Source organism: Drosophila mauritiana, chromosome 2R (assembly GCF_004382145.1).
Source record: "Drosophila mauritiana strain mau12 chromosome 2R, ASM438214v1, whole genome shotgun sequence".
NCBI classification, from domain to species: domain Eukaryota; kingdom Metazoa; phylum Arthropoda; class Insecta; order Diptera; family Drosophilidae; genus Drosophila; species Drosophila mauritiana.
Window position 1 is genome coordinate 20,876,430 of NC_046668.1, and position 25,098 is coordinate 20,901,527.

At 44.6% G+C, this 25,098-nt stretch overlaps 1 protein-coding gene across 1 annotated transcript; it reads right to left on the reverse strand.

Annotated features, from left to right (window-relative positions):
* Position 1: 1 nt before the first annotated feature.
* Positions 2-23,729, reverse strand: LOC117135971 (E3 ubiquitin-protein ligase MYLIP-A). The gene is made up of 4 exons (XM_033296579.1): positions 23,069-23,729; positions 2,523-3,511; positions 1,325-1,966; positions 2-1,257 (listed from the first exon to the last, which is right to left on the reverse strand). The coding sequence occupies exons 1-4, from the start codon at positions 23,153-23,155 to the stop codon at positions 969-971; spliced, it is 2,007 nt and encodes a 668-aa protein (XP_033152470.1). The 5' UTR covers positions 23,156-23,729; the 3' UTR covers positions 2-968.
* Between the last annotated feature and the right edge of the window lie 1,369 nt (positions 23,730-25,098).

The window sequence follows — 25,098 nt, forward strand, 5'->3', positions numbered from 1 at the left end:
GTACATTTAAGGTTTTTTCATTGGTTTCTTTTATATGTATATATATATATAGATGTATGTATATATAGTATAACATTGTTAACATTTACTATTGACTATGTAATATCCGCTGCAGAGATACTTTTCGTGTTTCGTGTTCTGTTTCAGTTTCGGTTTCTGTTTTTTGTTTGTTTTGCAGGTACTTAGTACTACTTTGCTCCTTGGGTTTGCGATTATTGTACGCTTGTCCTATATACACACGCTATAACATATAGTTCTATAATAGGTATCCATGGGTAGATATATGAGAATTGGGGGCTTCTTATATAGGTTCCTTTGGGTAGGTTGGAATACTAAAGAGTTTAGGCGTTAATAAATACATCTCGAGTTTAGTTGGTAAAATTGCTAACATTTAGTAAGTAACTATGTTGTACATTCAAGGGCTACATCGTATAAGGTATCGCTGATCTATAACGATCGTAAATATATCTATGTGTATACAGTATACAGTGTGTATATGAATATGAAACAATCTGCAGTTATAGATTCTAGGCATAGGCTATGCAGTGAAGTCTTAGACGAGTTTAAATAGCACTTTCTCGAAGTCCGTACATCTATAAATAGTAAATATATGTATATATATACCTAGGTATATATATCGTGTATATGGCTACTCTGTAGATTAGAGTTACAGCTAGAGTTAGAGTTAAAGTTTCAGTTGCTTATGTCGCTAGAATACTTGAGTAAAGATAGAGCTAAGATTGTTGACAGACTGACTACGCCGCTTCGAATCGATTTCAAACCCATTTCGCACGTTGCATGTTGCACGTTGCACGTGGCATGTTGCACGCTGCCAGTTGCTTGTTTGCTTTGTCGGTTTGTTCCCATTTAGGTTGTGCTCATAGAGCACTAGTGAATCATGTTGCTTCTCAGACAATCGGCACGCACACCCATTCCATCAGCCGGAACAGCAGCGAGCACAACCAATTCTAGGCGGCCGTCGTGACCTTCGGCTGCCCGCCAGGTCCGGTTGCTCCTGCTCCTGCTCCCACTGCCACGCCCACTCCTGCGTCTGCGCCCGCCTCCAAGGATGCGGGTGCCGCCGAGATCTCGTCCAGCTGCTGCTGGAGCAGCTGCTCCTCCACCTGGCCGTCGCCCATGCTGCTGCTGCTGGTGGTTGTGGCGCCGCTGCCGGTTTGGCTGGTGCGCAGCTCCGGCGGCAGATAGATTTTGACCACGCTGGTTATCTTCACCCGACAGTTGGGACAGTTGCTGCATCTGCAAGGCGGAATACCAGAAGTAAGTAAGGATGCACAGGGGGCACAAGGCTGCAGAGACAACTCACCTTGCAGCGCACTGGGCGCAGGCGATGACGTGACAGCACGGATTGAACACTGTGTTGATGGCGCGGTCCATGCAGATCTTGCACTGCATGGCCTCCGAGATGCGCGTGTCCACGCAACGCTCAATCGCCGCCTCACGCGCCTCCTTCTCGCGTATGGCCAAATCTATCTTGCCGGCCATGGAGCCGCCGGCACCAGTCGTCAGGGCCATGGCCCACGGGCTGACGCCCGGCTCGCCGCCGGCAGAGGCGCCCAATCCTCCAGCGACAGCAGAGCATCCCTCGGCTCCCTCCGCCACCAGATCGCCGCCCCGCTCGTGGAGGGTCCTCCTCGCCTGGTCGTGCACCTCGCGGCACGTGTGCTGGATGTCGAAGACGTAGCGCTTGCCCAGCTCCGTGTTCTCCATGAACATGGAGGCGATGGTGCCCTTGAGATCCCGGGTAAACTGATTGGTCACCACTCCACGCACCTTGTCGCACACGTAGAAGGCGTGGCGCTCCGTGATGGAGCGGTACAGGCCCGCGGCGATCGGCTGCTTGGGAAGCTTGATCTCCAGCTCCTTGCGATCGTTGTGGTCGTCCACGTACTCCAACTTGAAAGTGCGACGCAGCGACTTGGCAGCAGCGATGGCGCCAAAGGGGATGCTAAACAAAAAGAGACACAAATCCATTAGTTTTAAAAAAAGGAAGTTAATTGATTTGCAAGCTCTATTCATTTCCAAGGCACTTTCAAATCAAATGTTAACTACATATTTGATTATTAATCATCTAGGTTTATAACGCATAAAGTGAGTTCTATTAAAAATGTTACCTTTGACGCTAATTTTGCGCTACATTAACTTGAAGCCAAAATCATTTCGAAAAAATATTGTCAAGAAACGACTATAAAAATGCCATTTAATTATTCAGGTTAATGTACCATCCATCTACTTATAAGAATGATGTTTTCGTTTTGAGCAACTTTTTTAAGGCCTCTCACCTTGACTTTTTTTTATGAATACGAAATTACTCAATTTGGTTTTTAGTTAAAATATGAATTAGGTAAGTTAGAAGGGGGATAAGCAAAAATTCTGAATGAGTCTATTATAAATCTCTCTTTAAGCTCATAGTTATGGTAAAAGTGCCTTGTGAGTTTGCTACTTTCGGTTATGGAAAGTTCGAGCTGAAGGATCGATCGTATCCTTGGCGTCCTGCAACTCACCTCTGTTTCTCGCCCCCCCGGCAGACGGTGATGCCATGGGCGCCCACCGCGATGTCGCAGCGCGTGGCACTCTCGTTGGTGGTCACGCCGCTGAAGAGCTCCTCGCCGTAGCCCTCGAGATCCTGGATGGACTTGAGCAGCCAGTACTTGGCCGTCTTGAGGCTCATCTGCAGCTTGGCCAGCTTGCCGTGCTCCACGGCTATTTGGCGCAGGTAGTCCGCCGGCGGCTCACCCTCGCAGCTCGGCTGCATGAAGTACTCCTCGTAGACGCGCAGCGGATTGCTTGCCAGTCGCTCGTCCAGCCCCGTCTGGCTGCTGCTGTTGCTGGGGCTGCTGGAGCTGCTGTTCGAGTGCGTTTGCGAGCAGGCGGATGTGGAGGCGGATGCGGATGCTGAGGCGGATGCAGATGCGGATGCAGATGGCGAGGGCTGGAGACTGCAGCTGGTGGTGCTTGCCGCTGGCAGCGTGCAGACCTCGATGTGCTCCATGGACTTCTGCTTGGACAGGCGGCGCTTCTTGAAGCTCAGCACGTGCTCCTTCTCCTTGCGCTGCTGCTCCAACCTATGCTGCTGCGCCTGCTGCTGTTGTTGCTGCTGTTGCTGCGCCAACTCCCGCCTCATCCGCATCGGACAGTCGGCCTTCAGCGACGACTCATTAAATCGCAGCCCATCCGCCTGGCAGAGCAGCGCCGCCAACTTGGCCGCTCCACTCCAGTCCGGCGCAGTGAGCCGGCCCTCGAGCAGATCCCGCCTGGCCTGCATGTAGAACAGATTGCGCACGCTCTCCTGCAGGATGAAGTGCACCGGCACCCAGAACTTGACCCGCAGCGCCAGCATCAGCTGGATGCCGCTGCCACTGCTGCCACTGTCGCCGGATAGCCGGTTGCGCAGATTGATCCACTGGCGCGTCTGTGACTCCTTCTGGTTGGGCGTCCAGTGCTCCAGGCCGAAGTACTCCATCTCGCAGATGATGTTCATCGCGCGACAGACCTGCAAGCAAAGGATATGGGTGGTTAGTCATGTAGTTATGGGGTTTACCATTACCATTAGAAATATCTATAATGTGGGTCAGTTGGGCACTTCCCTACTCATTGTCTGCGCTAAATGACTTTCCATTGTCTCGCAACTGCGGCGAATTAAAGCTTAATCTAAATGTTTTTCAATCTATTCTGGATCAGCGACTTATCAATTCAGCTTGACAGAGCCTGTCAGCGACACGCGGCCTGAACCAGCAGAGCCCGAGCCAGAGCCCGAGCCAAAAGCATGTCCTGTGTGGCATGACTATCTGCCAACATTTCGCCATGACAGCGGCAACATCCGCAGCAGCAACAGCAGCAGCGGCAGCAGCAACAACTGCCAGTGGCAAGTGGATGGATTGGGAGATGTGGGTGGGTGACTGCGCATGTGGCTGTAAAGTGGGTGTAAAGTGGGCGGACGGGCGGCAATCGCCTTACCGATGCCGTGGTTTTCAGAAATTTTTGCTTATGCAACGAGCACATCATTTCGAATGGAACGAGCTCAAATGCTGGCAGCGCATCTCTTGGCAAAACAACATCCTTATGTGCTCCATAATAATGCCACTGCCGATGACGATGACGATGTTGGTTGCTTGTCCGTCGGTTGTTGGCCTTAACAAGGCACAACACCATACTTTCCCAGCCAATGCCAATACCAATACCAATACCAATTGCGATTCCCCAAATCCCCCAAAGGCAAGTTGCATTGGCTGTCGCTGCCTGTCGCCGATGAAATGAAATTTGCAAACCTCAAAACAAAAGAAGACGAAAAGCCCGTATTTTGTGAACATCCTGGCTTTGGGGGGCCGCCTTTATATACACTCCCAATTCCCCCAAGTACATACGCATATACATACATGTTCATATGTATGTATACACATCCTGCAGCACTTTGCATAATGAGGTATCCGCATTTCCGAGTGTCTGGGTTAGCCAAGGCAACAAGTTGCTCACGCATCAACGCCTTCGCACATTTTTACGCTTTTCCCCCATTTCCAATTAGACGAAACCGCGGGAAAGGAAAAACCCGCGGAAAATGCGGGAGGGATGTTTAAATTTATGAGTGAGAATTATTAGCCATTAAAGTGAAATTTGAGTCAATTTGTTATGTTTTTCGCTTCTGTTTGGCCAGCTTGGTGTCCATTAGGGTTTACAAATTACCATGTTTTTGGTGTTTAAGTTAAACTAAGATAGAAGACTATTATGGCACACTTCTAGGCGCTGGTGGGTGTTTAGCGTTCCTCTTCATTTTGTATACCTTTTTTATCGGTTATTGCTTCTTTAAGATGCACGTAAATGACAAAGCGCTGCCTTGGCAATGAAGTGTCCTGGAAGCCCTGCAAGTTTCGCCTTGAGCAAAGGACATCCTCTCAATGAAACTGGATTCGCAGAGCGAAGCCACTCGAAGAACACGTTGGACTAATTAAGACGACAGCCAGCATCTGTCGTCTTAATTAGTCCAACGGCAGTTGCGGTTTGCACTGCTCCACCAGCTCCAAGTCGAACGCAATTAATTAATCAAGTGCGCAGATCAATTTACATGCCACTCGATTCGGGGGCAGGAGGCGTGGCAGCTTAGCAACGGTTGCCAGACAGCCGACAGAGAATTCGATGTTCAGCCCTGGGAACGGAAGCCGAAGCCCTTGGATTCGTCGCCCAAATGGGGGAATCCGGGGAATGGATGGATGGATGGATGGGACTGAAAGTGGGGTCTTGAGTTGGGCAATGTGGTGGTGGGTTGCCATTGACAGCCGCCAAAGAGCGAATCTAATGAAGCCTCTCGAGAGCTTTTCCTTTGCCCGGCGTAATAGCTCGAATCTCGTGCCACGCATTTTCCGCGAGCCGAGCGCTTAGCAGAATCAGAAATTGGGAATGGCCAGATGGCGCATAAATGCGTATGCCTTTTGCCGCATCAATTAGATTTCGAAATATTCAGAAATATTTAAGCATTTTCAGGGTCGTTGTACGCATAAAGTTTTCAAACAACTGTGCGACGTAAATAAACAAATAACTGTGGAGCGAGAAATTGATTTGGTTTTCGAACCCATGTTCCGTCTTTGCAAAATCAATAAACAAAAGCCTATTATTGTTGAATAATGTTGCTTATGCAAGCAAACAGCCAATTGAGCACGTTATTTTCGTTATTATGTGCGCAATGTTGCAACTGCTTGGTTTTTGCAACTAATTCGAAATTCGAGTGATTTTTAGGGGGCAATGTAGATACACTTAATTCTAACCAGTTTCCTATAGCCACAAATATAATTCAGAGGCAGCACATTCAATTCAACAAGTTGTGCTCACCAAAATAATTCAGTAGACTTTTTCGATTTATTTCGGGGTTGGAGAGCAAAACGTGGCAACAGGCGGAACAGAAGCGCAAACATTCATTCACCGCAGAAAATTAAAAAAAATCCGACGAAAATACCAGCTGAAATACAGAAAATCGTCGCTGTCAAGTGCAAAGTCCACTTTTGTGGATTTCGCTAAAATTAAATAAAACACGAAATCGCCGCCGCCTGCTAAATGCGAAACGTGAACTTACTTTCAGACCCACAATGGCAAATAAGCCGGGAAGTCGAGCTCCAAGCGCCAAGCTCCACTAAATCTGACATAACCGAGACTTTCGTAATTCCCATACAAATTTGCGAGTCTCCCCCGCAGCAAAAAAAAAAATAAATAAATGAAAAAAGATGACAAAAGTACCCTTCTTGATTGTATGCCATAATGCATTTCATAATATCGCGAAAAATATATACATATGTACATACATATTATGGGTTATTTGCTGACCATATTGGGGTTTTTACTATGGCTCGTAAAATCACTGACCAAAATTACGCCCATATTTGCACGTGCTTTTATTTCAGTTTTTTATGATGAGTCTTGGGATAGGTTTACATTTTCGCATCGAGCAATTTAATGGGGAAACTGCAGTTGCATTGAGACTATTTATAGTTATTTGTACTAAATTAAGGGGGTCATTTCAAGGCATTTGCTTATTACTTGGCTAATTCTTAGATCTCTACCTTGACTAAGAACCAATAATGGTTTACAATGTGTTTGTTTTTTCGGCAGTTAAACAACATCTCTTAATGAGCACGTGTAGAGTGAATCTACACTTGTTCTCTACTTTACCTCCGCTTAAGAGCGTCTCAAGAGCGCGCTTAAGGGAGTGCTCCAAAGGTAAACAATGTGGAGCCGAAAGTGCATGTGGAAGATGGGCAGCGCGAGAGTGAAAAGAGTACGTTGCGCTCTCTTCTTCTCGCTACAGACACCAATTGTGAGCACGCGGGGCGTGGAGTGCGGCCGAGGGGGGCTCTTCGTGGGGGGAGACTATGACTGGCTGGGAGCAGAAAACCCGACCAAATTGGACTTTGGACCCGAGTCTTCGAAATGCCAATTGGACTTTGGACTGGCACTCGCCTAGTGAGTGTTGTTTTGTTGTCTTGTTGCTTTTGCTTTGTTGCTGTGCTGTTATTTGTTGTGTGCTCTCCGTTGTTTATAATTTGCGTGTATTCGTGTGCCTACATATATGTTTGTATCAGCGATCGCCGTGTATTTTTCGTCTTTCGTATTTGCTTGGTTTAATGGCCAGCCGAAACCGAAACTGTAACTGTAATGGAGACTGAAGCTCATGACGTCAGTGGAGCGCCGACTTTTGTACTTTGAACCCCCCTGTGCCAGCGAAGAGAAATGCAAGAAAAGAGAGTGCAGCTGATAATTAAATGCAATTTGAGGAGCACACGTGCAAAAGAGTGAAACGCGGGGGCGTCAGGAAGAGAGTGAGGCGGAGAGAGTGATCAAGGCAGTGCTGATTTCATCCTCTTCGCTCAAGCGAGATAAACAAAGGCAGTTGGAGATTCGAATCCATAAACGGTCTTTTTGCGCTCTATTTTGCAGGTCATGTGCTTATCGAGTGATCACCACAACCCCCAACCGCCCGCAGCCCCCTCACCAACCCATCTCCCACCGATGACAGATGAGTCTCATGAGAAGAATGAGAGAGGGGAAAAGGGGTGGCAGCAGCTGCACCTATTGATGCACTGAAAAAAGTAGGTAGTTGAATTGAAATATCAATGAGCTTATCATGCAATCGAGATAATTTTAAGAATTGCATAAAATTGTAATATTTAACGCAAATTTTAAAAGGCACAATTCCATTCCATCAGTAGCTTTTTCTTCCTGTCCATGGGAACTAAAGTGCACTGAAACAGGTTCGATGCATGGAAATTGGCCATAAATTGCACTTAATTACCTATGCACCGCGGCAAGGGTCGTGAATGGCGGGGGGAGGGGGATGCGAATCACGTGCCCGCCATGTGCGCCACCTTATAAGTCGGACCTGTCTGTAGCAGCTGTAGCACAGCCCGATCCCCCGCCCCCCTTGCGCCTCTTTTAATTGCTGACGTGAGAAGCGGACGAATGGCAGAATTTATCTGACAAATTGCGAAAATGGAAATATACACCCGGTATGCGGAGCACATGAAATATGGAAAGCGAAAAGCGCCAGCGAGTGCAAATTAATTGAGGGAAAGTCTGGACCACCGGGCGCAGCAATTATCGCAGGCTAGAGATCGAAATGTCAAGGTGCGAGAGCGTTTGAGCCGCCACTGATGCAACCTGGTTGGTTTCATTTCGAGCTGAGCAGAACGTGGTGACGAAGCACGCCTCTGGTAAGGCAGCAAAAGTTCGGTATTTCCAATCGATTTGTCATCAAGCTACCTAAATATTTGCCAAATGGCAATATTAGCTTGCTAATGTCTCTGAAGTTGTAGCTGAGAATAATAACATGATAGGGTTTTGCTTAACTGATACTGAGATTATTAATAGCTTACAATGAACTAGTTTTATGTTGTTCGTATGACCTACAAGTACCTTTCCCTTAATCGTCAAAACAGCACTTACAATCGAGCTCACATTACTCAGCAAATTTCGAATGGCAAAAAGATGAGCAAATGTTGTAATAGCGACAATCTCGACGTCTAATTAGTAATGCAAACTATCAACAAGTGTTTCAGTTTCAACCTTCAGGAGCAACCTTCGGCACCTCGATACTTTGTGATTGCGCCCTATTATTGAATTTCCCTTTCAATGCGGCAGCAAAATGGCACAGAGAAGCGCCACTTTTGTTACTAATCGGGCATTTTTACTTACATATGCCCAATCTATATAATCAGGCCCCCTGGCATTTTGCTTTTCCGTTCAATATAAGTCGGATTGGAATGAAAATAAAACGCCACTTAGTTCTTAGCATTAGAATGTAAGCACGTGTGTTCCGTCTCTCTCGCTCGCGCTCTCTGCTCGCGTGCAAGTGAAAGAGATGGGGAGCGAATGCATTTCATTTCTGCAGCAGTGCAGTGGCAGCGACGTCGACGGCGGCAGCGGCAGCGACCGACTGAACATTGGACTTTGATCGTTGGCCATAAATTTTATAGCAAAAACGAAACAAATGCTAGAAGAAACTAAAAGCTAAAAACAAGAAACAACAAAAGTGCTGCATTCAAAGTGCACACTAAAAATGCAATAGGAGCAAGAAGGCAGCGAAGAATGGGAAGAACAATTGCAGCGGACGGAACGAATGTTTAATGCCATTTCATAAGTGCAATTAAAAAGCTAATCGAAATGGTGGAGTAGCATGTCCTCGGAGCTGAATGTTTCTGCTTTTGAAATGGCGCCCAGAAAAAGTGCTATAAAAATGAACTATTAATTATACTCAGCAATTGTGGAAATGCTTTTTGTTCGAGATACTTTTATCCGCTGCAGACGCGCTTCGTCACTATGTGGAAGGTCGTTACAGTGATATACGTAATCGTAATGATAATAGTTTTCAAGAAACTCCAGCTCAACTGCAATAAAAGTAGGTCTGAGTACACATGCTGAATCCTTTACGAAAAAACCCCCTTATTATTTCCAGTGCATCGCTTGTCCTTGCGGTGATCTCATATTTCGCGAACTCCTAAGTGAAAGCCGGTCGTTTCGCTCTGCCTCCTCAACTGTTGACACATCTTTCGGAGTCGGGTAAGAGCCAAGTTTATGGAGCCAGAGCCATAAAACTCCCATCCTCATCCTCATCCCCCTGGTGGCGGCTCGTGCTCCTTTTCTTTTTTGGCAATGATATGGGTGGCCCCAATTCGCTGAGTGATCCAGCGGGGCTGTCTTGCTGCATTATTAATGAAAATGCTGTTCGGCGGGCAGCGAGGGATGCCGGTTTCTCGACCGTATTTAGCTGTTTTGGCCAGTTGTACGTGACTCTTGGCACTCGGCACTCGCCTTCGCACTCGCAGTGGGCCAAAAACGGTTGCGTCAACGGCTAAAAGCCAACGTCAATTGCAAACGACTGAGGAAGCTGCAGTCTTGAACAAAAATCATGCTGATGTTGGATGTTTGTTTGTGGTTGTGTACGGAAAATCAGGGCACCCAAATGAAAATATATGTGTCCTGTGCATATTTATGCAGGAATGTGTGTCCTGGCTGTTGCCATAATTTTTCCCCGCTCCTGCTTCTCTCCGCGCGCTTTTCCACGCTTTTCATTTGACTTTTTTGTAGTGTTTTTCCCTTCTTTTTTTTCATTCGCCTCTGTTGTTTTGGTTTCGTTAAGTATGCGTCATTTTCAGTGGCTGCCACTTTTTGCGTGCGTTGCGCGAAAATGCGGAAAAGCCGCAGGGTCCCATGGTACGAGTACAACTACAACTACACCGCTGCCGCCGCTGCTACCCTTTTACTTCCTCGTTGTGTTTTCCTTCCTCGCCCCCTGGGAGTTGACGATGCAGTCCAAACAAGCCCCCACAACAACGGCGCACCAAATAAGCATGCAAATGCATTACATTGTAGGAGCAGCAGCTCCAGAAATTATGCGAGCGGGAAAAACGAAGGGGTTTCCAGTTTCAGTTCGCCAGTGCTGGCCCTAATTAGCATGGCACTGCATTCCCAATTGCCACGACGTGATGCCAGATTATTGCTGGCTTAACTTTGTGGCCAACTTTTAAGAGCTGCAAGTATTCGAGCAGCAAATAATGAGTTTAAACGCCATCAAATTCAAGGAGATTTTCCAACTCATTAGTCTTTAAAGTTCTATATTTGCTGAGAACAGAATTCCAGCCTTTCTTGCGATGGGTTTTCAACCAGATGATAATGTCATTATGTCACTTATTTTAATTACAATTTCTTTCCACTATATTATCGCCGCAGGCAATTTAGCAAACTTGAAGTCGCAACAACTGAAAGTTTGCGCCGCAAAAAGTTGGCTTAGAAACCAGAGCTCTTGCAGTGATCACTTCCCTCATCGGGCGGAAAGAAATACTGTTTGCACAAAAACATTCATTTGATTTCCATACCATTTTCCCAGACTTTGAATCGCATTTGCAACTTGATAAATTACATTGCGCCCAAATGAAATGTCTGCTGGAAGAGGCTAAACTTTTCTGGCCAACAAAGAAGGCGAAACTTGGCCAAAAGAATGTCAAGTGCACATGCGAGAGCCAGAAATGGAAATGTTGAGGAATCCTGAGATGACGAAATGTTTGCCGGAGATGCATTCCACGGCAAATGGGGCGGGGATATATGGGCCCAAAGGTCAGGGTCGACCACAGAACTTGGACAATTGTCGAATGTTTAAGATGCCGAGCTTGGCCAAAAAAAAAAAGGGAACATAATAATAAAAAGAAATTTCTTCCGGATGGCGGACTTTGTGTCCGCGCGGGAAAAGGATGCATAATGGGGCAGCATTATGCGGCATAAAGTATAGTGGGGCACATGGCAGGGATGGCACAGTTCCAAAATATAATAACAGAGATATCAGCAAATCGGTTTTCGGCTCTCGGGGCCTGCGAAAGTTTACACAAAGCGCCGGCTTGTCGGTCCCTTTAAGGACCTCGTGCTGCAGCTGCTTTGATGATTTATCCGCTGCTCCGCCCACAGAGCTCCCTCCACCCACCGCCCACTTTTATAACCCCGGCTATGAACTTGTTTACCCATAAATCCACAAGGCAGGCTTACAAGTTTACCTTACTCGCTCTCGCTTTTGGCCGCTCTCCAATGTATTTCAATTAAGTTATCAAATACCTACATACTATGCTCACCCAGCTAGCCGGTTTGTATCTGTCAGTTACCAAAAAATGTATATTTTTTATATATAGGTTGGTGTACGTACGTATGTACCGTATACCGTATACCGATGCCTGTTGCCAGGTGCCAACTTGGCTCTTGTCTGCCTCGTATTGATTTTCTTTTTGGCCAAAAGTCTGCTCTTCTCATCCCCCCGAAGCAATTCCACGTTTGCACTTGATAATTCTGGTCGGGCGGACGGGAATTTGCCATGCAAATGGGCTCTGGCTGCCAAAGCACATAATAATATATCATTTAAAGTTGTTCGCTCACTTAAAAATTGTGTCCTCTGGTCACCGTTTCCTGCGAACCTTCCGTGCCTAGGCTCATTTATTCTAATTGTAAATTGCATTCGTCCTTGAGTCCTTTTCGTTTTCGCCACGGTATCGGAAATCGCGCGTGACAAGCTTAACCTAAGCGAATACTACAATGGTCCAATGGTTCGGCCCCCGTTCAACCGCTGACCTCAAATGCACTGCGAGAAATTTTGTTGTGCTACTACGGCTCATTCTGAAACCACAAAATACGAAAAATCCGGCTTGAAGGACCAAATTGTGAGGAAAGTGGCATATTCAAGATTTGTATGACTTAATCCAATGAAAGTAATTTGGATGACAATTTCCCTGACTGTATTCCCACCCCCTGCCATTCCTGCCTTCCATTCAAATGACTTTAGTCATTGCAGTTAATGATGCCTGGCTTTAGGCTCCCTCTCACTACGCAAACACCCACTCCTTGGCCAAGTTCGGAAGCTTTGATGGACATTTGATGGCGAACGACCACCGAGCTCCACACCCACCATATGCCAAATGGCAATTTTCACTTCGTTAAAATTGTAGAATTTTCTTTTCAAGCAATTTAGTAGCGGAAAATGCTTTTGATGCCGGCGAAAGGAAGGCTCGGGTAGCGGATACAGGCTAAGTGGATGACGACGGCCGGGAAAACGGGGACTAGTGACTTGGTGGGACTCGGCACCTGCACCAGACTGCAGGTCTGCCAGCACTCTGATTAGAAATGATTAGGGGGTCCGATTTGATTACTCCAGAACGCTCTACTCGCATTGCAAAGAGGAAAGCGTGCAAATAAAAAATGCATTAATACACGCGGTAATTCCCGCAATTATCATTTCGTGACCCCGGGCCATTTTCCATTGCAATATGCATATAATAGTATGTAAAATTGAAATGCGAACGCAATCCGCTACCCCCACACAGCCCGGTTTCTAAATCCAATTACAATAGAATAAATAAATCACATGTCTGTTCAATTTAAATTAAATCGCAATTAAAACGCGCCGCGAAAACCTTGTTTTCCCAGGCCTTAATTAATTTTGGTCCAGGCAATGAAAGGACCCTTTAAGAGGCTCAATTAAAACGGCATTATCCTGCTGCGGATTGTGGTTTTCTTGTGGGGGTTGGGGGCGGAGGAGGCTGGCGAATAACAAAGGCGGTTTGGGGCGGGACTACGAACAATGCAAACAGGACATGACCGCCGCAGGACACTGTACATCTTTGGGCAGTAAAATTAAAGTAAAAGCATTTAATTAAGACCTCCGAAGGACGATTATTTCCACGCAGAGTGGGAACACTTTCGTGCGCTAATTGAAACGGGGAAAATCGCGAATGAAAAGCCCGTCGCCCAGCGCAAACAAATTGCAAATCAATTTGATTCCGAATTTAAAATGGAAATTGGGCGGAAAGGCTTTCCAAACGACATGCAAGGTGGAAAAAAATATTTAATATGATTTATCATTGCAGTCATAAGCGCTCAATAAAGCTGTTTTATCACATGCAAAAGTGAAATAAGTGTCCTTTTGTATATAGTAGTTGCATACTTTACAGCACCTTCCTGAATTATGGCTTACTTTTAATCCGAATTTCGTTCTGTGCTGTGTAAATCATATCGTGATCCGATTGCTGATCGGATTTGCTGCGCGAGTTCATTTCCCATCACAATTTTATAAGCTTTTATTGGCCCCCTTTGTTTCGCAAGGACCTCTGTCGTCCTCACAAGGTCCCCCCTGCCTGCTCTTGAGTAGGTGGGAAAATCGTGCACGGAGGAGAAAGGCCAAAGAAAATAATAGTGAAAGCCACACAGGACTCGCTTCGGTTTGCTTCGGTTCGGGGCAATAAAAGTAAGGCAAAGAAAATAAAGAAAGGGCGAAACAAAAGCCTTGCCATTAGAGACACATCAAAATGGCACTCAGCATGGCGTCAGGGGTTGGGGTGGAGGGGTTGAACCCCCCTCCATAAGGGGCGGTATGTGGGGTGGAGGATCTGGCTTGTCGGCTTTTTCACAAAACTATATTCGAATACAATGGAAAAAGCATTCAATGCATTCCCCTGTTTCTGCGGTTTGTTTTGCGGCTTGCATTTTTTCGGTTGCATTTTCACGCAATTTATTGTTCACGCTCGCTCCTCTTCTCCTCTTCACCACTGCTTTTACTCGCTTTCTCCTGTTTCCTGTAGAAATTCGCCATTTTTTTATTGTTTAATATTGTTCTAAGCTATATGTACATACACATATATGTTGGCTTGGGCTAGAGTAAGCTTTATTTGCAGGTGGCTTTGGGGAAGTGGGTGGGTTGGAGGTGGTTTGCTTGGCCATATTTCCGCTTGGTTGTTGTGCATTCACGTTTCTATGGTTTTTCCCGCCTTTCTCCTCACGATTTGCCGCCAACCTTTGGCGAAATGGGCGAAAGCAGTTCAAGGATAATATGCAAAAACCATGGAAACAATAGATAGCACTAGACCTCAAGAGGATTTGCTGCAAAATCGTGGAGGCGCCTGCTTAGCAAATGACATTATCATTTGCCGGCAACATTGATTTTGCTCAAATTTCGTCATTGTCATGTGCAGGCACGATTTCTGCATCATCGTCAAAGTGCTCAGCGAACACTGGGAAAAACCGGGGGGCATGCTTATGTAACCTTGGAAATAAAAGTCTTGTGAATTAAGTCGTAGAGTGACCGAACTCTGTAATAAGCGCTAGTGTAACCTTATGCTCACAAGTAGACACGCTTTATATTTCAATTTGGCCACTCTAGTTTCTGGTTTCTGAATGTTGTCCATACTTCATGTTTTCTTGAATTATTTCTAAGTGAATGGGCACTCGGTTAATGTTGTAACCATCACTTTTTAGTAGTATTTTCAGTGCCTGGTGCTAAAAGACAGAATGCCCCTGACTCTGCAAGCGGTAATTGCATTAAATGGGGGCTTAAAAGCAGACGACACTTTCCCCCCGCCTTCCCCGTTTCCTGGTTTCACTTCGCGTTCGCTGGCAGCCTTGTCATTGTCGTTGGATTAGTGTTAGACCTCCACTGGATGACCAATCCAACCACTTGTCCCCCGCAAAACGGCTTCCAATTAGCCGGAGAATGGTCTGAGCTCCGCGAACTACAAGCACTAAGAGGAGCAGTGCGCTCGACTTGAACCATTTAATCGATATGTGCGAGGAGTTTTCGCATCGAGAGTGGCGAATCAAGTCGAGTTCGCATTGCACGTGACGGCCGCTGACTTCATTCGTTTGCACTCCTCCCCATTGAAGAGCACCCACTCAATTTCGCCGTACAGTTCCTTTTCCATTTATAGAACCACCATCAGACCTATATATAATTCACGTCCACACATTTAAGGGGTCTGTAGATTGGGTTGGGTTGTTGTAACTGGATCAGTGCAAAATGGAATTAGTTTCGGATTAATGTTTTAGTTCTACTTGAAAGGACAACTAAATGTCACGTGCTTGTTTTATCGAGAGTGGAAAACTTTTCTTATAAACGCGCTGATTTATTCAATTCCCCCTTGTTTCATTGGAGTTGCAATAAGTTTCACTTCAGGAAAGTTGCAGCTAGCGAATCTCTGCTGTAGTTTGGCCACTCTTCCTTTTTTTCCTTGTATAGTATTGTGTGCTTTGGCACGCGAATATAATTTCCTTTTGATTGGGCGCGCCTCGGCTCGACTTCATTCGGCGACTAGCTGGGAGCGATTCTCCAGATAGATTTGCGGGCGCACTGCCAGCACACGGTGTAAACATAAATTGCGCTGCCAAGGACGCGCAAGCACACAAACACACACAGGAAAGCTGGAAAAGGGGGAGGGAGTAGGCAGTGGGAATGGGAGTGGCTCGACTGGGGCAAGGACGCAGACAGGATGGCGCACGCACCACGGAGCCTTCGCGGTGTGACCCTCGCAGCTCCGAACTTCAGGACTGGGCACATGATGTATGCTCGCCAGGGTTGTCGATTCACCCGAAGTCAGGACTTCAGGAAGTAAGTGTGGAGGCATGTGAACTCTGAACTTAAATCAGCTTGTTTGTACAAATTACTTGTGGCTTTTCCACCTGTGAAACTTTCATGCCACACGAATAGCTAACTTTACAATTCCCTAGTTTCAGCTCCAAAAACTTTAAATAAATCCCGTTTTTACCCGGAACCATCTTTAATCTTCTTAATTTGCTAAATAGTTTGAGCTACTATTTCTATCTGCTAAAGTGAAAGGCATAAGCTTGCCAACTGGATTATTAAAAAAGTTTTAAAAGTCTGCAGCTCGCAAGGCTTTTTCTATACCTACTGCGATAAAGTTTAGCAAACTTACACAATTATTTAATAACTTCTAAGATGCGATATGCGCCTGGCAACCCTGGCCGTGTGGGCTGCCCCAGGTTGGGCACAGCCTGCGGTGCATTTTGCATTTTCGGACACAAGCGCAAATGTCCAGCGAACATGACAAACGTCATCCTGCACCCGAAGCGACATAAAAGTGATGGCGTTTGGGCTGCCGGAAAATGCGGGGAAATGTGTGTGTGTGTATGGGAGGGGGGAGTGTAAATGCATTGCGCTTGGGTGTGGGTTTTATGTTTTGGGCTTGGGTTTCGGCTTCGGCCGGTGGCAATTAATTCCCAAATTGGCCAACAACGTTGGGCAGGCGAAAGGTGAGGGAGGGGAGCTAGGTGGCTGCTCCGTTCGGATTTAATTGTTTGGAAAATTAATTCTTGCTTTGACCAATTTTGCAGATTTACCACTGGCACTTCTGGGCACAAGAATCATTTGCATAGAGGCTGCATAAATAAATAAATTCCGGGCAGATTACTTCGTTTTCGTTTCGTTTCGGCGTTGGACCGAATATTTATTGATAGTGCATAATAAACATGTGTGCATGCGTATATTTTATGTGCAGGCAATCAATGCAAATGCGAATGCAAATATGGGATTTGTTTGTTACGTTCTAGCCGGATATTTACCACCGATGAGTAAAGTTTCAGTTGACTTCTGGTTCCAGGGCCTCACTAATTAAGCGGTAAACAACAATTAAACAATATCAACGGCCACTGAATATGTATGCCTGCTATTTAAATAACTTTTGCCGGCCTCTTGCCTCGCTTTTTTCAGAACTTTCAACTGCTGTGTGTAAAAACCCAAAACCCATTCGAATAGTGGGGCAAAAATAAATTATATACGGCCATACAGTATTCACATTGTACGGATGTGCGCATAAAGCCAACTCGCTTGTTTTTAGGCTGCTTGTGCGAACTTTAAAAATTGATGGCATATTTGTGCTGGTCAAGAATGCTTTTCGATATACACTCGCATGGGAAATGACATCAAAAGATTTCATAACTAAAATGAAGCCATAAATTACTTTGGCAAATGTTTATAGAACATAATAATAGATGTACGAAACTAATCGAAGCTATTTAGTGACCAGGTTTCGATTTATCTGAGTAATTCGCTGAGAGAACATATAAAAACACGTAATGTGCTTGTTTGATAAGGCTCGTCTAGTACGAAAATAGATTAGTTTGCCGTTTAAATAAAGACATTTAATTTTAATCATCTTAGTTGCCCAATTTAAATGAACTCTATTGCGTTGTATCTTTCGGGGGCCAAACAACGAGGAAAACTGGCACATTCGCTCTCCGAGGTGCCAAATGGAACTGAAAACTCGGCGGACCCGCCTTAAATATATTTGTATTTATCTTCGCTTGTTTGCTTAAATTGTTAATAACTGTCGACTGCAACAAATAAAAGCAGCGCGAATCGGAGCAAAAAGCGGAGCGTCGAAATAAAATAACAAATTTACATACAAATGTACGTATATGTACATATGTATATGTATCTGCGGCGAAAAATGAAACTTGACAAAAATACGAAAAATAGGTAAATCTCGTTTTGTGCCTTTTGCGCTTTATATTTTTTTATTATTCGCATGGGCTTGGCCCCACACAGACAACAAAATAAAAAAGAAATAAACAGCGAGACAAACTAAAACGGAGAAAAACACAAATACGAGGCGAAAACAACCACAAGATACTCAGATACAGATACTTTTGCTTATAAGTTATTCCTTCTGTAGAAGCACGTGTGTGCGCTCTTCTGGCCAAAAAGAAAGAACTCCCTGCTGTTAGGGCCAAAAACCGCATTCTGCCCAAGGATTTAGGGCCAGCATACGGGGCGTATGCTTAATATTAATCATTAACTTTACGTTAAACAAAGCACAAGGTGTTTTTGTGGGGAAATTTCAATTTTAATTAAACATCTGTTGAGCGCTAAACAAATGGCATACAAAACAAAAGAAAAAAGAGTGAAAAGCGCAAGAAGCTCGGAAATTGCGTTTTACGGACAAAAATAATCGAGAACGAAATTATTAATGCTTATTTATCATTTACGCCTTGATTGCTCCCATATCTTACTCGACTGCTTCTACCTGTCTTCTGTTTCTGTCTTCTGTTTCTGTGGCTCTCTCTGTTTCCCCAACGCTCCCCTTTATCAGTCTGTTCTGCGTTGTTGACATCGGGTATTAATATACGAAATTCTCAAGCTTATCAGAAGAAGCTGATAAAAAGAGAGACACAAAACGATAAGTATATGTTCTGTGCTTTCTGCTAAATGTATATGCAAACATCTGGACAGATCGCTTGTTTACCTAAGGCCAAGAAATGTGGTTTTTGGACCTGATTTTGTGGGAGCTTTTATCTTTCCACCTATGGGAACATATAGAACGAGACTTTTTGAGAATATTGTTTACTCATTTTATTGACAAACTGCGTAGAAACATTTCTTTGAGGACCTGCTATAAATAGGATTTCTGCAATATCCTTGCAGTCCCTTGACTACGGTATAAATGTCTGATTTTTATTCAAATTTCGCAGCTTGAATTGGCCTTTTGTCGTGACACGAGAGACACGCAAATTGGCCAGCGGCTGCTGCACTTGACCCGCCTACCCCTCCTGCGCCTCTCTGCTTCTTCTGCCTCTCCGACGCCCCCCTCTGCCACTTGAGCTGCCTCATCAAATCTTGCCTGGAAACTTGCCTCGTTGCACATCTTTCAATTGTTGCAAGTCGCACACTCGAGCAGCGCTCACTCGCCCACCGCCCTTTATTGCCACACCCAGCTCGTAATCCCACACTTCAAGGGTGTTGAAAGAACTCATCATCCATCCAGCTGCCTTCTAATCCTCCCTGTCCCTCTTCCTGTCCGCCCCTGTCTCCGCCCCATTTCCAAGCCCATTTGGCCGCCCATCGGGAGAAAGCTTTAACGAAGGGAAAGCAACAGCAGTGTTCGCAAATATAATTACACCTAGAAAATGGATGTCATTTTGGCGTAGCAGAAGGATCTGATTAACGCAGCCTGTTGACAGGCAATCCGATAAGGAATCACAATCAATGGAGGGACTTTAATGCACAGTGGGCGAAATACGCATTAAACTACTCACTACTACTACTTGGGGAGTTATTACTCGTACTGCCTAGGTCAGTACTGCGATCACGTTTCATCGGCATGGAGACCACGATTTGAAAGTTTTCCTCTACCATGAGTCGTCAAACGGCGCTTGTTTTCCTTTTCCTGGTTCTGTGGACTTTGTCATGTAACAGCGGGCCCTTTGCTAAATGCTCGAAATGCCAAGCCCAGTGGAGCACCACTCGATCCATGTGGAGAACGCAAGCAAGCAATCAAAAACAACTCAAATGGGCACTCAAAACTCGGCTCTGACGACAAACGAGCCACGAAAATGGCAATTTTAAATGCAATTACAATTACAAGTAGCTGGTAATTGCAAGTAACTATTATCGAGCATAAAACTGTTGCACATGGCCCACAGTTCCCGCCGTTCCCCAAAGGGCGTCCTTGAGGAGAAATGGTATTTCGGCAGATGGAAAATGGCAAATGGGATATGGGATATGGAAAATGGGAAATTGCCTGACTGACTCCGACTCGCTGGGCAGACACACCCAAAATGGGAAAGAGGGGGCATATTTGCATGCATATGTGTATGATTGTTAAATCGAGGTAACAAAAATGTAATTCTCCTTTGACATGCAAACTCGTCGAAAGCGTCGTCCCACTGACGTCAGGGCTAAACTTTTTCGGATTGCGATTGTACAGAGTTGCTCCGGTCCGGGTTCGAGTCAGCTTGGCAGGCCGTAATTAAAATGTGCAACTGTGCCGGGCCTCCGCACCACATCTCCGTAGTAATGCCCCCAGCCCCCAACCCCCAGAGTTCATTAGCCAGTGCTCGAAGTTATGTAAACCCCTCTTATCAGCCAAGTGTCTCGTTTACACCCCAAGCAGGCTTATCACTAAGCCGCGATTAAGAGCCGCTGAAACTTGGACCTTGTCGTTGTCATAGCCCTCGAAATAGCGCTATCACTCAAGGTTCCGCCAGCCAGGTGACATTGGAGGGGCTTCTTTTGACTCATTCCCGTGCAGATAATTAATTAATTTCCCATCATACTTTATTAATAGTCAAGGATTTCTCGCAGTCACGCCGACAAAAAACGATGACGAATTTGTAACACACCTTATCGACGCTTACAGGCGGCGCGTCATTCTTGCAAATGATAAGCTGCTGCGGAATCAATGGGCATTGGTATTCATAGATTAGGCTGACGCACGGCTCAAAGTTAAATCACAGCCGTAAAAATATGAATTCGATTAATCCACAGCGAGTCACATATGGTGGCTATATGAGTGATATATGTACATAGCACTTAAACACTTTGCCAGATGTTTTCCCAGATCAAAGTGGCTGATACAGAGCGTAATTGAACATTGGACTGTGCATCATAAATAGTACATAAATCCATGCATGGAGCATACGTGAGTGGAAACATGTGAAATTGATAACGCCCCGATTCGGATTCAGATTGAGATTCAATGTCATTGGGGGATAATGCAAGTGTTGCAGCGGGAAGAAGAAAACGACTATCATGACAATGGGAACAAAGGCTCGTTGTTTCTATATATGCAAACAGTCCAATTAAAGCTGGCCAATAAACTGGTTATCTCGCTGCGGTTGTATTATCCATATATAACAGGGCAGATTATCAAGTTCCCACAACTGTAAATTCATTATAAAATGCATTATCCGCCACAAAGTTCGTTTGATTTACAGCACTGCGCTATATGCAGCTGATCAGTAGTTGGTCGTGCCCTTAAGACCACTTGTGTGTTATATAGTGCGACTCCAAAAATAGAATGCAATTAGTAATCAACAGAACTGGCGCACTAACTGGCATCGTAACCTTTGCAACGATTAGTGCTAAGCCCCCAATAAAAAGCATTTGCGTTCTGCCCCAATTCGACGATCTTAACGCTAGTTCACAGCCGTAAACATTGATAGCAAATGAGTTATTGTGATACGGATAGGCGTGTTCGATAAGATAAGCACAAGTTGAAGAAGCATATTTTCTTGTTCCACCGAAGATAATAAAGTTGGCAACGAACCCGTGTACATTCGTATTCACCTGAATATTAATGTCTCTGTGTGTGCGAGCCATCCATTTGATAAGTTTGCCCGATTAGATTGCACAGGCACACTAATGTACGGTTCGCAAATAAGCCAAAGACTTAATTAGCCTGACAAACAAGGCGAATTGCCGAATTGGCTTTAATCTTTGGGGTTGGTGAAATGGGGCTCTGTCTATATTGTGGGGTGGAGCATAATCGTATGTATATCGCCCGTAGTAACAGAGCTCCGCTGAACAGAAGCGAAGTGGTCAAGTGTTTGCACTAATCGCCTCAAGTGGCGTCCACTTGGACATTGAACTCACGAGCGAAATGTTAAGTACACGGAAAAATAAACTATTTAAAGGGTGAAAGGCAAGTCAACCAAGCCTCTGAAACATTGGTACCCCCTATTTTCTGTTCTACTCTTTGAAACACCTTGCGGTTCTATCGCGGGAGCAGCTCGAGTCAAGGGTATCTGGCATTTAAAACGAATTAGTGCAAAACTAGTAAACAACAAGTCACTGAAATTGGACATGGCCCCCCCGAGCTGATAACGAAATGCGGATCGAAATGGAAAACACACACTCGCTTTTGCCACTGATAAGCATGCAATACACACAATCACACAATCGGGTCCAGACCTCCCACGAAAAATGTTAATTGAAATGGAATCAAGTGCTTCGCTTTTGACTGAATGTCGAGTGCCTTTAAATGAAGATTCTTTTATAACACTTTTTATAGTAAGCCGCTCTGGTATTAGCCGTAACGAAATTCGCCATGAAAAAAGGCCGTCATTAAAATGAAATGAGAACATTTTTGTTGGTATGCCGTCGTGAACAACTGTGCACGTTGGTCATAAAAAAGTAATCATTTTTTAGTTATTTATTTCCAAAGATAAAACCAACCAATCTCTATAACCTCAAGTGATTCGACGGCAGGCCCTTTAGTGCTACCTCGTAATATCCTCCTATAGAGGATACGTAATCCAGTGGGTACATATGTACACATATCACACACGTGTGACCACCAAATTGCATAAACTGCGGTCGAGGATCGATAAGCTATGAAGTAATTCCAAGGCAAGGAGCTCTCGCCTGGATAATTTTGTAACCTCCGTGAAGTGGAGCTGATGACTTTCCCTTGAGTTGCAGAATACCCGAGGCTGGTGCCCTTGAATGCGGGTAAGGCAATGCGTAGAAATGTGGCTGGTTTAATGGCTCACAACACATACTTGGAGTTAAGTAAGGAAAAGCCTGTTGTTTTCGGTTGAATAACACATATGGGTTCTATCAAGAAGATGGAATCAAAATCAAGGGCAAGTGTAACTACGCGCTAAGATATCGTTTTATATATGGTTGCTACTTAGTTCACCATTTGAACTTTATCAAGATGGATGTACTGCCTGCTATAAATACTTCATACGGTACGGATTCTTATCTAGTATTATTGAGTTTCATTACAAGAACTGTAGTTATCCAGAATGAACTTTCTATATGAAATGAGCTAAGGATCAACATTGTTATGTCATAAGTGTAATGAAACTTTTGAGGTATAGTTGGTAATATTGCGTAAGTTAAAAGGGAAAGGAGTTATAATGGTGCACTTTCCACTCAACTACCAAGCGATTTCAGTGGAAAACTACCAGCAACTGTTGTACCTACATATGTACATATATGTATCTCTACGAGAACCGATGAACTCACCTTCTCCAGACACTCCTGACCATTGGCTTTGGGATCCCACTTGACGGCTTGTTGGGTGCCGTTGGGCAGGTTGACAATGCACCACATGTTTTGGCCTTTTGTGTGCTAACGCCGCCGTTTGATTTCTTGTCCAACAGGTAAATGCTCCGCTCAGCTGCGGTTCAAAACAATTGCATTTGGGATTTGCTTCCGGCTTGTTTGCACAAAAGCCGTGTGTATTCAAAATCACAATCGGAATTGAAGCGCTACAGGTTGCACCGCGTTTTTCGCTCCAGTCTGGGTAACTGTTTTAATTTTATTTTCAATTATGTGACTTGTTTTTGTTTGTTAACTTTGAACGTTGAGCACTGCGGGGTAATTTAAATATATTTGCACTTTTGGAATTTTGTACACATTTTTATTAAGCGGCAACGAACGCACGCTCGATTTTCACGTAAACTTTTTTGATTGTTGCTACAGTTGTTGGTTTCTCCAATTTGATTTCAGCTTGTTTGTTGTTGCAAAACGCGTTGAAGTTTGTATGCAATTGCAAATATTTGTGCAAAAATAAAATATTACTTCGTGATATATATTTTTCCCGGCGATTTCACGGATATCCTTGTTGTTTTTGTTTCAGAGTTTTCGGTGTTTAACACAGCGCTGCCAAACATAGAATGAATAAATGTGAGCGCTGCGTGTTGCTTAAGTAGTAACAATTCGTATTTGCGCGCTCTCTTAAACTCTCCCTTACGTGCCCGTCAATGAGAGTTTTATTGAAAGAGAACCAAATTCACTTCTCTTGATTTGAACTTAAGAGGCTTTATTTTGAATTTAGTATTTGATTTTGATATTGTAGACATAGACTAAGAGACTTTTAAAATATATTTAGATCATAGAAATTTCTGAAGTGTGCAGCATTCCTTGACACTGTTACTTATTAATTATAATTAATTAATTATGAAATATTGTAATTAATTGTTAACCATACTAAATCTTATAAATAATTCAGAGTCAATGGCATTAATTATGTACAATCAATCAGACTTTGTTGAAATATTTTCCTCAACGCATATTAATAGACTGGCCTATTCACTGCGGGGCCTAAGAGTTAGTTATAGCCAGATGTTACTGTATATTTCATTCAACCTCATTTGTTTTCAGCCATGGGGCTTTTGTTCTCAGATTTCTGCTCCTGCTCGCCGCATTGAAGTTGAAATGCAGGTAAATGGTTGAACGAATGCGCTGTGGCGCATGTGCAGATATCTTTTCTCTTCCTTTTCTTAGTGACATGCTGCTGTTTCTGTTTCTGGCTTACCGCTTTATTCCGGCCTCAGCTGTTTTTGTTCTCCCGACCTGCAGGGGATGTAGCCAAAGGATGTGAGTATCTTGCAGTAACCTCGATGGCTGCACTGTTTCTAAAATTAGTTCATTTTGTCAGGCTAGATCGAATGACCCCCATGGAGGTCATATGGAGATCGCCGCGTGTTTATTTTTTGCTTACGTGATGGATGTCATGCAACTGAAAGCTTTCGATCTACTTAAAAATCAAAGTTATAAGGTGGCTACATTAAGATGAAAAACTACACGAACAAAGCAAATGATCTTGACAACAAGCGAATTATATTAGATAGTTGACTTAAGGAACACTAAGAAATTCTATGAAAATGCCTTCAGCTTCCAAATGTAAAGTGACTTGCATAAGTCAGCACAATCAGCACAAAGTCGTGTTATTTACCCCCCATATGTTTGGGGTAGGTTTTGTAGGTCAGGTGACAAAGGTGAACCAGGTGGCACTGAATGGAGCCGAACGGCCAGCCGGGTCACGTTTCCCCCAAATCCCCCAATAATGGGGTTGGCGCGGTCTAAAGGCGACCTTGGCTATAGCAATAGCCTACTATGCAATAAATAGTGTGCACTCGTAATGCGTTCCCAACAGGGGTTTCGGTACAGAAATCAATATCACTGCAATGGCCATCGGCAATTGACAACGGACAATGATTGAATGGGGGATAATGGGGCCTGGCTGGGCAGACCCCAACATCGGAATGGCA

What these genes read in the sequence shown, in the direction of transcription:
- LOC117135971 (XM_033296579.1), bottom strand. Translation starts at nt 23,155, where the DNA reads ATGTGGTGCATTGTCAACCTGCCCAACGGCACCCAACAAGCCGTCAAG. An exon ending in CGGGGGGGCGAGAAACAGAG is followed by an intron (nt 1,967 to 2,522) that starts GTGAGTTGCAGG and finishes CTTTTTGTTTAG; the next exon opens with CATCCCCTTTGGCGCCATCG. An exon ending in TGCGCCCAGTGCGCTGCAAG is followed by an intron (nt 1,258 to 1,324) that starts GTGAGTTGTCTC and finishes TCCGCCTTGCAG; the next exon opens with ATGCAGCAACTGTCCCAACT.